Below are 13,491 nucleotides of genomic sequence, written 5' to 3'. Positions count from 1 at the left end.
GAACGTTCCATGACCTCTGCTCTGATGAAATCTTTGTCCAACTCTTGACCCATGCGAACGTGTTATTGTACCTTTAAACTTGGCTTCCTGTGGCGTTACTTATGGCGGTGAGACACGACTTCTCGGCCGTCGGAGATGTCTCCTCCGTCTTAACGTCCATAGAAAGACTGGGAAAAGTTATCCAATAAGTAGGCTACATGAGCGTCTGCAAGTGGGCGTGTTTCTCTATTGATTCAACAGTCTCCGCTCTTGTGTGAAGTCGAGGGCGCGAACGCACTTTTCTGGTGAGAAGGGAACGCAGAAGTCTAACTGACGCGCAGTCTATCTTCAGCTCTTGCTGTCTAAAATCGCTTCATTGTGGAGAGGGCTTCGAAACATCTTTGGGACACTATCACCATGGACGCATTTCAAGTACTATCGTTATATTTGTTACTCCTCTTCATTTGGAATATACCATGTTTTCAGTCAGCTGCCATCATTTCCCCCTCTATGCCAAGGAGAAACAAGGGAGTCAAGATACTTCATGATGGACAAAGGTCAACCACATTTCTCAAAGAGATCTTCGCATCTTCCCCTATGTTAAGCCGTCACCGAGAAGACTTTAATAAGGACGCAATTGTGCCCCACGATTACATGCTCTCCATATACAGAACGTATTCGGCTGCAGAGAGACTCGGACTAAACGCAAGTTTTTTCCGCTCCTCAAAGTCTGCAAACACCATAACAAGTTTTGTGGACAGAGGAACAGGTTGGTCTCATCTAAAATGACTTAGCTATGTAGTCTACTACCGTTGCATACGACCAAGTAACAATCTTGCTACGTTTGTTCTAGATTTGCACACATCGCTGCAGCCATGGTATGCATTTTTTTTTATCTAAAAAAAACCCACCCCCTTTCACAATAGCATAAACTATTAATTTTACAATGGCTGTCTTATTGAAAGAAATGCTGGAGTTGCAAGTTGAAATGTGGAAAAATGATGTGCCTGTTCTACTCTTGACCCATAAAGAGTGCCATAAAATAAAATAACCACATCAAAATAGAGTGTGCTGGCCAATCTAAATATGTAGAAGTTTGAATTGTAAAAGATACTATTAATGAATGCATAAAACGATATATCACAAGCTAAAGTGCAATTATCTTGTCAGCCTCAAAGTTGCACTGGAACGTTATCACCGTTTATGAGGGACGCATTGCGTTTTGTTGTCGCATTCAGTTCACTTTGAGCCCTTGGGACACATTTTAAAGAGCCATAGGCGTACGTCAGTTTTGCAAAGTAAAAAGTTATATTATACTTACATTGACCCCCAGGTAAGACGACAATAAAACACTAATTGAGGCCCTATCTAAATGAAGGTAGTAAATCATTCTCTATTGGTCCCCGCGTGCACCAAACCCATCCTGCTCAAACCTTGCCTTGTCGTCCGACTAGACTATCTCAAAACAGAGCCAATTGTGATAATCATAGAAAAAGTTATATTTCCAAAGAACTTGTGCATTCTTTTACAAATTGGTGTAGGACTATGTGAATCAGTGAACACGTCAAACAGGAAATTACAGTTGGCTTGCATCAAGATAGGAATGAACAGTTTGTGTTACAGATCATCATGCAATCTGTATGGCCAACTCTGCAGTTAATAAACGGATATATTAGAATGGGTTAGGGTTGGCTACAGGTGATTAGGGACAGTTAACTGTGTAACAAGGTGATTTGACGGATTTGATTAGACAGACAAAGGAAGATAAACACCAACAAACCGAACACATGTACGTCTGCTTTATCTTTAGAGGAGAAATGCAATCAGTTAACGTCATTGTTGCCATTATTTCCCATCTGTAACATAAAGATGATTTGGTGAAAAAGCCTCACTTTCCCCCTGATTTTGATTTGATGTGTCACTGGCTCTGACCCTTCTCTGGACTCTCTGAGGGTTGCTTAGCATCGAACCGCTGATTGGAGTATTTGAACTCGTGATCTAATTGAGTGTTCATGTCATAACATATCAAACACTGTCTATTCTCCCATAATGACCCAGCTCAGCCAATGGCACATCACCAAAAACGAAGGAAAAAAATGTAAGAGCACGTCCTTCGCTATGTAGTGGTTAGTATTTTACTGTGTACCTACCTCCCTGTGCGACCGCCACTTTAATTACTGACAATATTTTTTCTTCCGTTCTCTTAGCACATTGGTGGTTTCTGCTAAGATTCTACCAGGCCCTCGAGTGTTGAGTTGTATTGTTTAATAGGTTACAACATAATGTTTTTTTGCACTTTAAAAAGTCCGAAAAGTAATATTCATGCGACGGCGTCCGTGCGTAATATATGCATTTTGCGCTTTTTCAGCTATTACGCACAGCTCTTTTTGGAAACACTTGTACGATAGACGACACTTTTGTATAAAACTGACATGTTTTATATTGTGTAGCCTTTCCCCTCTGCAGGTAAAATAAAACAAATTTATGCAAAACAGATTAGGAGACGTCTCTATGTTCGTTATGGTCGCAAGGTCAGACAAGAATAAACCAAATGTGTAAAAAATTACTTATGGCACTTGAAGTAACTCATTAAAACGCAGATGGTGCTCGCTGGCCTCGGAAGCCACAGCACTAGAAATCTCTCTCTCTCTCTCTCTCTCTCTCTCTCTCTCTCTCTCTCAAATTATATATATATATATATATATATATATATATATCACTCCTCTCCTCTTCGGTCTCTTTCTCAACCTTCAGAAAGTTGTAGCCTAATACATAAAATAAAGCGTAACATCAATGTTATATGTTGTCCACAAACTCAGATAATACAACAATAGGCCTAACATAAATGGATGACGCCGTATCGTTCATATTTTGGTCAGATAAATATGTAAATTACATATTATTTTAATTTGTCGAGTCTTATCTCCAAATCAACAAACTGTAATGTCTTTAAAAGTTATTTTAAACAGATTCCCGCTGTAACTTAAAGTCAGCATAATCAGGCCAAGCACTTTTGAACCGGGAGTGTTGTCGTTGGCAAGAGGAGATTAAATATAAGCGGGTAAGTATTTTAATGAGGAAGAGGGGAATTCAGAACTGTTAATTATTTGGTGACCTTGTATACGATTTGTTTGAGGTCTTATAAAAAAACTTAATGTAGACCATACGTGCAAAGTTACTGAAACAAACACAAGGTTTCACTCTACTTTTACTATTAAACTCTGCAGGGTTCACAGAGGGGGGAAAGTTCTGGCAACCATGTTCAAATATCTATTTAGAATAAAATATTATTTTGATATATGGCATCTATATTGGAGTAATAGATTAATAGCCTACACACAGGGCGCAATTGTTTAGGCCTAGAACAGGCTACCAAGAGTTGTTGTTTTTATTAAATAAAATGTTTTTAGTGCATTTAATTTGATGGACAAATGATAAATGGAATCACATTTGGTTGATATTTCAGAACACCACAGATTGATTTGTTTTATGTAGGCTGAGTATATATATTCCTGTTATCGTGAATTGCTAAAGATAATCGCATTTAGTTTGGGGAAATAATTTGTTCATGGTAGCCTTTTTACTTCAGCCTATTTGAGTATTTACCCTATTATGCCTAAGTATATTTATATTTGACTGATGAAAGATGAGGAAAATCAAAAGTTTTGTGTTAAAAAAAAACTATGATGTATTTTATGAAATCTTGAGTTTTAGATATACAAATAAAACACTGCATACCGCCGGTATACCCTTCACAGAAGAAATGAACAATAGTCTAACTTATATGACTCGTTGGGATCAAATATGTGTGGCCTTGGCCTCGTGGGTCTCGAGCAGGGAATAATGTATTAATTCTGTATTGTTCAGTTGAGTGTACAATAGCCTATGTCGCCTTTGGTCGGTTGAGTCTGGCAGAATCCCCTTCCGTCATGTCACTAGGCCCCTCGTTTCCTTGCTTCACAACTTTGATAATCGTTTCAGAAATTATTTTTCCAAAGCAAAGAATAATGAATAAACTTGTTTGATAAAATATTCACTAATTTAATCAGGCTCTTCGTTTAGTGGTGATAGGCCTACATTGAAAAAGAAAAGTATTCTCAGAAGGGATTCATTTGGGGTGTTATTAGAAAACAATAACCTAATATAATTAACATTTCAAATGATTGATAAGATTCAATTGACAATTCAATTGAAGTTTGCTTCTGAATTTCACATTTCTCTCCCAATAATAATTAAATGACACAGGCTATATTTCGATTCTGTTCTAATAATAAAAAGTGACAACATTTAAAGTACAGGGCAAAAGTATAGGAATATAGGCTACTGAACGGTATTTTGCACATCGAAAATGTATAAAATCCAAAAGGAGAGAGAGAGAGAGAGAGAGAGAGAGAGAGAGAGAAATATGTAATTGCCTGCTGTTGTATTGTGATCATAGGCTTAGCCTACAATATTCAGGCTACTGTCTCAACAATTATATCTGAGTTTCATGGAAATAAAGTTGATTCAAACAGGTGACACCTCATCATATTAGGCATAATGGGCTAATCTAAATAATTGATTATTATGGTAGTTGTTTTGATAAGTTTGCACCTGTTGATTATTGATGTTAAGAGTGAAGATGGTTTATTGTACAGTACCAAAATGAAAATCACCCTTTCTGCTCAGAAATTATATCAAATAGCCTATGATGTTAACTATGATACCTTTTTTAAAATCTAATTTGATGACGTGTCAGTCGTAGTTTGTCTCAGCTCGACATTGGAGTGGGCACAGAAAAACAAGAGAGAAGGCCAGTGGATCTGGCCTCTTTGTGAGAATGTGAACCCTCCTCCTCCCTCCCTCTCCTGAACACTGTACACCCTAAGTGAATCTGACTGCAATTATTTCTTTTTATCTTGCAGACGATCTCTTGCACTCTCCTTTGCGAAGACAAAAGTATCTGTTTGATGTCTCAACCCTTTCAGACAAAGAGGAGTTGGTTGGAGCTGAATTAAGGATATTTAGAAAAGTGCCCGGGGATTTGCAAACGTCCCCGACAGGTCTCTATGACATTCAATTACTCTCCTGTCGATCAGAACGGCTACTGGATTCCAGATCCCTTGATCCTCTCGATTCCCGAAAACCAGGATGGGAGGTTTTGGACGTGTGGGAAATGTTTAAAAACCGGCATCACTCTGCCCAGGGGAGCCAGCTTTGTCTCCAGCTCAAGGGTACTGTTGGTAAATCAGAAATGGAAATCGATTTAAAACAGATGGGATTTGACAGAACCGGTCGAAACCAGCAAGAGAAGGCCATCTTGGTGGTTTACACCAGGTCCAAGAAAAGGGAGAACCTGTTCAACGAAATGAAAGAGAAGATCAAGTCGCGCGGATCGGGGAGCAGGTCGGAGGAGGAGAGGGGCCTGCGGTTCAAAGCCAGGCGCCGACGGAGGACTGCATTGAACAATCGGCATGGGAAAAGACATGGCAAAAAGTCAAAATCTAGATGCAGTAAAAAGGCTCTGCACGTTAATTTCAAAGAGCTAGGGTGGGATGACTGGATCATTGCGCCATTGGATTACGAAGCGTACCACTGCGAGGGCGTGTGCGACTTCCCTTTGAGGTCGCATTTAGAGCCAACTAACCATGCCATCATTCAAACTCTCATGAATTCAATGGACCCCAATAGCACACCTCCTAGCTGTTGTGTTCCCACTAAACTAAGTCCCATCAGCATTCTTTACATAGACTCGGGCAATAACGTTGTGTACAAACAGTACGAGGACATGGTGGTAGAGCAGTGTGGCTGCAGGTAGCGTCCTTTTCTTCTGCGACACTTGAACGTATTTAAACCCCGTAAAAACAAAGATAAGTCAGTCGGCCCAGGTCAGGATATGAAAGCTGTGGCATATCTTAAGCATATAGACCCATGCGTTCTTGCCATATCATGGTGCGCCTAAACTTCACTCAAAAGGGTTCCACGAGAGACATTATTTGCAGTGTGGGCCTATGCAAGCATATTTGTGTTGGTCACATTTAAACTCAGTACAATCTCACATAGCCTTATCTGTCCAATTGTTGTGTTAAACTAATACATACTCCTAGTCTACATTGCCGTCCATATGATGTGTTTCTCAATTGCATAGTCTATTGTTTCGCGAAGCCCCGACATGGATAGACAGTTCGTTATAAACCATTAGTCCGCAGGAGAGGACAGGCTATCGACAGGCTAGTGATTTGTTCTTTTCTGAGCAGACTTGGAATTGTTGGTCTTCCATCAGTGAATTACGTCCGAAATGGGCACAGTGGAATGCACCTGTCCAAACTAGGCCGCAGTCACGGGATAGCCCTTGTGCATTGTTGCAGCTCCCTGCAGCGGTCTTGCAAAGAGGACTCATTTGTAGCGGGTGTTTCCAGGCTCACTGCCAGCATCCAGCTGAAACTATCGAGCTCTTCTGATGCGTTATCAATCGGCCCTAGCCCCCCCCCCCACCCCCTCTCTCCAATGTCTCTCTCTCAAATATATTTCTCTCTCTCTCTCTCTCTCTCTCTCTCTCTCTCTCTCTCTCTCTCTGTCTCTCTGTCTCTCTGTCTCTCTCTCTCCCTCCCTTTCTCTCTCCAAAAGGTGAATGTAATCTACCAAACACACAATGGGCTCTGAGGAAAAGAGATAACGCAGGTATGCCTACAAGAGATGTGTCTGTGCGCCCTGTTTCAACCGAATGGAGTGCGCGCTCGAGTCACCACAGCCGGCGGGAAACGAATGCAAGACTTTAGTTACCAGACGATTCTAAACATGGGCTCTATGGACATAGGCATTCATATTGTGCCTGTCATTTTACAGCTCACTGTATCTCGATGACTTGCTGAAGGCACACTGAAAGGCAGTTGGACCCGGTTGCGCACAGGAGCACGTGGGGACACCAGAGGCCAGGATAAATAATCAAGACAAACATTTGCTTCTCCAACGCATCTTACAAAAGGCACTTCCACAACTGACTGCGGCAATGTCATGTAGTCAGGAGGAACGCCTTTTTCGTGATAAATCGACTGACTAGAAAAGACTCGCAAACGAGATATTTAAATGCACATTAGCTTTGAATGCACTGCTGTTCGTTATTTGAGCTGTAAATATGTGTATAGTTAAAACTTTACAAGTGCAACGAATGAAGAAATGACTAAATGCATTTCTTTGTACATGTACATACTTTAAATGCACTCAAATCGTTATAATATCTATTCTATAATAATTTTATTAATTGTGATGTACAGAGTTTCATGATAATCATATATTTCTTACATTGATAAGAGTAATTTAAGCTGTATAAAAACTGTTGAGGGTGGAAATACCATTATTGATGTCTACCTCATAATTACCTAGGTTCTGAGTTCTGAGGTGCATTCAACTGTGTTCAATTCTTTTTAAATGATATATGAAATTATACATTTATATAGGCCAATATATATAATATATATATATATATATATATATATATATATATATATATATATATATATATTATAGGATATTATTCCACACTATTACTGTACTAATAAAGTAAAGAAAAAACATCCAACACTCTTGTTCTTCGGATGACTTAACTCCCCCTTTCTGTGAGCTGATCCTTTGTGACAGAGAGAAAACATCGTTTTTAAGTGATTTATAACTCTGCTTGTTTCCAATGAAGTTACAGATATGAACCACACTAATTACAGTACCTAACGTTACTGTAAGTTTAATGCTAACTCAAGTGGTCTACATGGATTTGATTTGAATAATGGGAAAAACTCACACTTCAATCGGCCCTTTGTGCATTTTTTCATGTTGACCAAAATAAGAAGTGAGAAGAATGTCTCCTTTGATGATTGGATTATATTAACTATGGGGAAAAAAGCATTTGTTTTACACTTTCTTTCAAAGCCTGTATATAAGCAAAGATGCTATTTGTTTGTATAGTGTTCTGTTGCTCAACAATATCTATGCATATTTCAATAATATCAGTCTTATTGGATCACAATGAATCCATGATGTATTTCCAAATTTTAACCATTAAATGTGCTTGAATGACAAAACTAGCTTTTAGCAAAGCATGGTGTTTTTTTTCTAGTAGGGGATGTGCTGCTGGTTACAGCACCGAAACGCCCGACTTTGAGAGTTGTAGTTGTTTTCAAACTTATGCAGTAGAACTCTTTGGTGGTGACAATGGAGTTCAGCTTCCTTTAAACGTTTATGCAATGCAAACAAATCATTCATCTTTATCGGTAGGAGTTGATATACAGTGCCTTCGGAAAGTATTCAGACCCGTTGACTTTTTCCACATTTTATTACTCTACAGCCTTATTCTAAAATTGATAAAATGGTTGTTTCCCCTCATCAATCTACACACAATACCCCATAATTACACAGCAAAAACGGGTTTTTAGAAATGTTGCTAATTTATAAAAAATAAAATATCACATTTGCATAAGTATTCAGACCCTTTACTCAGTACTTTGTTGAAGCATCTTTGGCAGCGATTACAGCATCGAGTCTTCTTGGGTGTGACGCTATAAGCTTGGCACACCCGTATTTGGGGAGTTTCTCCCATTCTTCTCTGCAGATCCTCCCAAGCTCTGTCAGGTTGGATGGGGAGCGTTGCTGCACAGCTATTTTCAGGTTTCTCCAGAGATGTTCGATCGGGTTCAAGTCCGGGCTCTGGCTGTTCCACTCAAGGACATTCAGAGACTTGTCCCGAAGCCACTCCAGCACTGTTTTACCTGTGTATTTTGGGTCGTTGTCCTGTTTTAAGATTAACCTTCACCCCAGTCTGAGGTCCTGATTGCTCTGGAGCAGGTTTTCATCAAGGATCTCTCTCTGTACTTTTCTCTGTTCATCTTTGCCTCGATCCTGACTTGTCTCCCAGTCCCTGCCACTGAAAAACATCCCCACAGCATGATACTGCCACCACCATGCTTCACCGTGGGGATAGGTCCAGGTTTACTCCAGACGTGATGCTTGGCCTTCTGGTTTCATCAGACCAGAGAATCTTGTTTGTCATGGCCTGAGAGTCCTTTAGGTGCCTCCAAGTGTGCTGTCATGTGCATTTTACTGAAGAGTGGCTGCCGTCTGGCCACTCTACCATAAAGGCATGATTGGTGGAGTGCTGCAGAGATGCTTGTCCTTTTACATTGTTCTCCCATCTCCACAGAGGAACTCTAGAGCTCTGTCTGAGTGACCGACCATCAGGTTCTTGGTTACCTCCCTGAAAAAAGGCCCTTCTGCCCTGTTTGCTCAGTTTGGCCGGGTGGGCAGCACTAGGAAGAGTCTTGGTGGTTTCCTAACTTCTTCCATTTAGGAATGATGGAGGCCGCTGTGTTCTTGGGGACCTTCAATGCTGGTACCCTTTCCCAGATCTGTTCCTCGGCACAATCCTGTCTCTGAGACCTACGAACAATTTCTTCGACCTCATGGCTTGTTTTTTTCTCTGACATGCACTGTCAACTGTGGGACCTTATATAGACAGGTGTGTCCTTTCCAAATCATGTCCAATCAATTGCATTTCCCACAGGTGGACTCCAATCAAGTTGTAGAAACATCTGAAGGATGATCAATGGAAACAGGATGCACTTGAGCTCAATTTCAAGTCTCATAGCAAAGCGTCTGAATACTTACGTAGATAAGGCATTACTGCTAGTTTTTTTGTATAAATTTGCAAATATTTCTAAAAACCTGTTTTCCCCTTCGTCATTATGGGGTATTGTGTGTAGATTAATGAGCTTTTTTATTTATTTAATCCATTTTAGAATAAGGTTGTAACGTAACAAATTGTGGAAAAATTCAAGGGGTCTGAATACTTTCCGAAGGCACTGTAGGCTATGGTTTATCTAATGGTACTGTGTAGGTCATGAACTTATTGGAAGTCATAGGGCTCTCGGCTTCAAGCCACAGGATCATTTAATGTTTTCACTAACATGTAAACAGACAATGAGTGTTATTGTTCAGTGTTTGGCTGGCTCAGCGCTGTGCTAAAACTATGTTAACATGTGGTGGCCATTCAAGTAGAAGGAAATGCATTGACTGTCACTGATATGGTACTGAATGGATGAACCACAGCTATTTCCCAATGAATTAGCCACCCCCCTGGGTCAAGTTTACTTAACACTTTAATGTTTCACAATCTGAGGATGAAAAAAAGTTTGAAAGCAGGGATTGCTTCCATATAGGCTATCGACCTTGGCCTGGAAACAATTAGGAAATGGCTTTGAAATGTTATATGTTGTCCAGGTTCTTGTACAGTATCATGTCACTCCCCACATGGTCGCTGTGGGAAAGAGAGGACACTAAGTGCGCTCTTTAGCTGCCCCTGCAAATGACTGACACAGCAACCACTCCCCTGAGCATAACCAAATGGCCCTTCAGGCTATGTCTGTGTGTCAGCATTGAATATAAGGATGCTATGTGGCTAATGCTAGGCCCACTAGCTAACTCCCCACAAGTGCAGTGCGTTGGTGACACCCATAGCCTGGTGATACCTTACTAGCAGACGTGCATTGCAAGTGGAAAAGAGCAAAGACACAGGGACAGACAGGAAGTGTGTGACAGGTTGACTGACATTAGCCAAATGTCCTCTACGCTCTTACCTTACCTGTGAGATTACGTACGCTGCTTCTGGGAAAAATGAAGGCTTGGAATTTCAATTCCCCTTATATTTTAGGTCCCTTTATTTAATTGGATACAGTGATGATATCTCTGGTTTTGACACTGGGAGGAAGTTTTGAGAATGGTTACATGCCGATGAAAGGGAAGGAATGCTTTAGTTTAGTCGTCTTAATCATTCACTCTTTAGCTTTAATGGTCTCATAAAGAATAACAGGTTCGTCCTCATAGTTGCATAATTGTCTTAGTCACCATTATGGCGAAGCCATTCCGAGAGACTGCTTTGTTTAACATTTCTACCTATCATCTATCATTTCTATCTATTTCTATTTATTTAGCCAGTGTTGTATTGGCATAGGCACAGCTCCTTTTCATCAGAATATGTGGAGAATGTTTAACACAAATAGCCTTGACACCCCACATCTGTGGACCACTGAGTTGTGCCTCCCTCTTCATGGTCCATGATGATGCCTGATAACAAGGTTAAGATCTACAATGTGTTTCTCCAAACCGTCCGGGAGTCTCTCCAACGTCAAAAAAACACAAGTTGGCTCCTATAGAGACAGACATTTCCCCCATACCTAACCCCACTGTTATCAGTGATGTCCTCACAAACTGTGCAGTGAGGAGATAAATCGAACTTAACATTTAGGCTGCGAGCAGCTTTTAAGCGAGGATAAAGGGAAATGGGCATAGTGAAATATGATATGATTTATTGTTAACTACGAGAACTCTCATTGTGATTTGTTGAATGGCTGCATTTGGGATGCAGGGAAAGGGAGTGCTTGGACAGTGCAAAGGCCTGAACTCAAACTGTTCATGAGACTATTGATGACATCAAATGGGAATTTCTTTATCAAAGATTTTCAGTGTCTGTTTCTCCTCTCAGAGATTTTTTGTTAATCTCTGGAAAGAGATCCCTCCTTTTTAATTCCTTGCATCTAATAGAGCCTGGCTGGGTTGTGGCTCATTCCCCAACCTCCCCTTTTACCTCACAGGACAGTGCAAGGTGGTTTCTGTCCCTATAATAGAAAATAAATACTCAGAACCCCAGATGCGTGTGCGGGCACACACAAATCGTGTTGGTTTGAAGTGTCCAAGTACATTTTAAATGTGAAAGTGAACATGCATGTATATTGTATGATGTGTGTGTGAGTGTGAGCGTATGCTAGAGGACAGAAGGATAGCAGCATACACAGATGGGCAGATGAGTGCTGCAGAATAGCGGCAGATGCCTGGACTGACCCCCACTGCCACCCTGCATTGAACCACTGGCCTGCACACAAAGGCAGAGGCGGATCCAAACATTAAATATACTTCCTTGTGCCTTAATGCCAGAGGTCCCATTTTGTCCATATACAGCTGAAGTCGGAAGTTTACATACACTTAGGTTGGAGTCATGAAAACTCGTTTTTCAACCAAATTTCTTGTTAACAAACTATAGATTTGGCAAGTCGGTTAAGACATCTACTTTGTGCATGACAAGTCATTTTTCAAACAATTGTTTACAGAGAGATTATTTCACTTAAAATTCATTGTATCACAATTCCAGTGGGTCAGAAGTTTACATACACTATGTTGACTGTGCCTTTAAACAGCTTGGAAAATTCCAGAAAATGATATCATAGCTTTAGAAGCTTCTGATAGGCTAATTGACATCATTTGAGTTAATTGGAGGTGTACCTGTGGATGTATTTCAAGGCCTACCTTAAAACTCAGTGCCGCTTTGCTTGACATCATCGGAAAATCAAACAAAATCAGCCAAGAATTCAGAAAAGAAATTGTAGACCTCCACAGGTCTGGTTCATCCTTGGTAGCAATTTCCAAACACCTGAAGGTACCACGTTCATCTGTACAAAACAATAGTACGCAAGTATAAACACCATGGGACCACGCAGCCGTCATATCGCTCAGGAAGGAGATGTGTTCTGTCTCCTAGAGATGAACGTACTTTGGTGCAAAAAGTACAAATCAATTCCAGCAAAAATGCAAAGGACCCTGTGAAGATGCTGGAGGAAACAGGAACAAAAGTATCTATATCCAAAGTAAAATGAGTCCTATATCGACATAACCTGAAAGGCCGCTCAGCAAGGAAGAAGCCACTGCTCCACAACCACCATAAAAAAGCCAGATTACGGTTTGCAACTGCACATGGGGACAAATATCATACTTTTTGGAGAAATTACCTCTGGTCTGATGAAACAAAAATAGAATAGTTTGGCCATAATGACCATCACTGTGTTTGGAGGAAAAAGGGGGAGGCTTGCAAGCCAAAGAACACCGTCCCAACTGTGAAGCACGGGGGTGGCAACATCATGTTGTGGGGGTGCTTTGCTGCAGGTGCACTTCACAAAATTAGATGGCATCATGAGGGAGGACATTTATGTGGATACATTGAAGCAACATCTCAAGACATCAGTCAGGAAGTTAAAGCTTGGTCACAAATTGGTCTTCCAAATGGACAATGACCCCAAGCATACTTCCAAATGGCTTAAGGACAACAAAGTCAAGGTATTGGATTGGCCATCACAAAGCCCTGACCTCAATCCTATAGAAAATGTGTGGGCAGAACTGAAAAAGCGTGTGCGTGCAAGGAGGCCTACAAACCTGACTCAGTTACACCAGCTCTGTCAGGAGGAATGGGCCAAAATTCACCCAACTTATTGTGGGAAGCTTGTGGAAGGCTACCTGAAACGTTTGACCCAAGTTAAACAATTTAAAGGCAATGCTACCAAAGACTAATTGAGTGTATGTAAAGTTCCGACCCACTGGGAATGTGATGAAAGAAATAAAAGCTGAAATAAATGATTCTCTCTACTATTATTCTGACATTTCACATTCTTAAAATAAAGTGGTGATCCTAACTGACATAAGACAGGGATTTTTACTAGGATT

The 13,491-nt window shown here is 40.6% G+C and overlaps 1 protein-coding gene across 1 annotated transcript; it reads left to right on the top strand.

Moving 5' to 3' along the window:
* Positions 1–257: 257 nt before the first annotated feature.
* On the top strand, positions 258–8,033 carry LOC110518755 (growth/differentiation factor 6-A). Its single transcript, XM_036973888.2, has 2 exons — positions 258–748; positions 4,884–8,033. The coding sequence occupies exons 1-2, from the start codon at positions 397–399 to the stop codon at positions 5,774–5,776; spliced, it is 1,245 nt and encodes a 414-aa protein (XP_036829783.1). The 5' UTR covers positions 258–396; the 3' UTR covers positions 5,777–8,033.
* The last annotated feature ends 5,458 nt before the right edge of the window (positions 8,034–13,491 follow it).

The sequence above is a fragment of the Oncorhynchus mykiss genome, chromosome 3 (genome assembly GCF_057628025.1).
Source record: "Oncorhynchus mykiss isolate SJ-2025 chromosome 3, ASM5762802v1, whole genome shotgun sequence".
Classification (NCBI taxonomy): Eukaryota; Metazoa; Chordata; class Actinopteri; order Salmoniformes; family Salmonidae; genus Oncorhynchus; species Oncorhynchus mykiss.
This window is presented reverse-complemented; position numbering and strand designations above follow the sequence as displayed.

Bases quoted from the DNA above. Each gene is read 5' to 3' on its own strand.
- LOC110518755 (XM_036973888.2), top strand. From the start codon at position 397: ATGGACGCATTTCAAGTACTATCGTTATATTTGTTACTCCTCTTCATT. The intron at 749-4,883 runs GTTGGTCTCATC...TTTATCTTGCAG, and splicing joins TTTTGTGGACAGAGGAACAG to ACGATCTCTTGCACTCTCCT.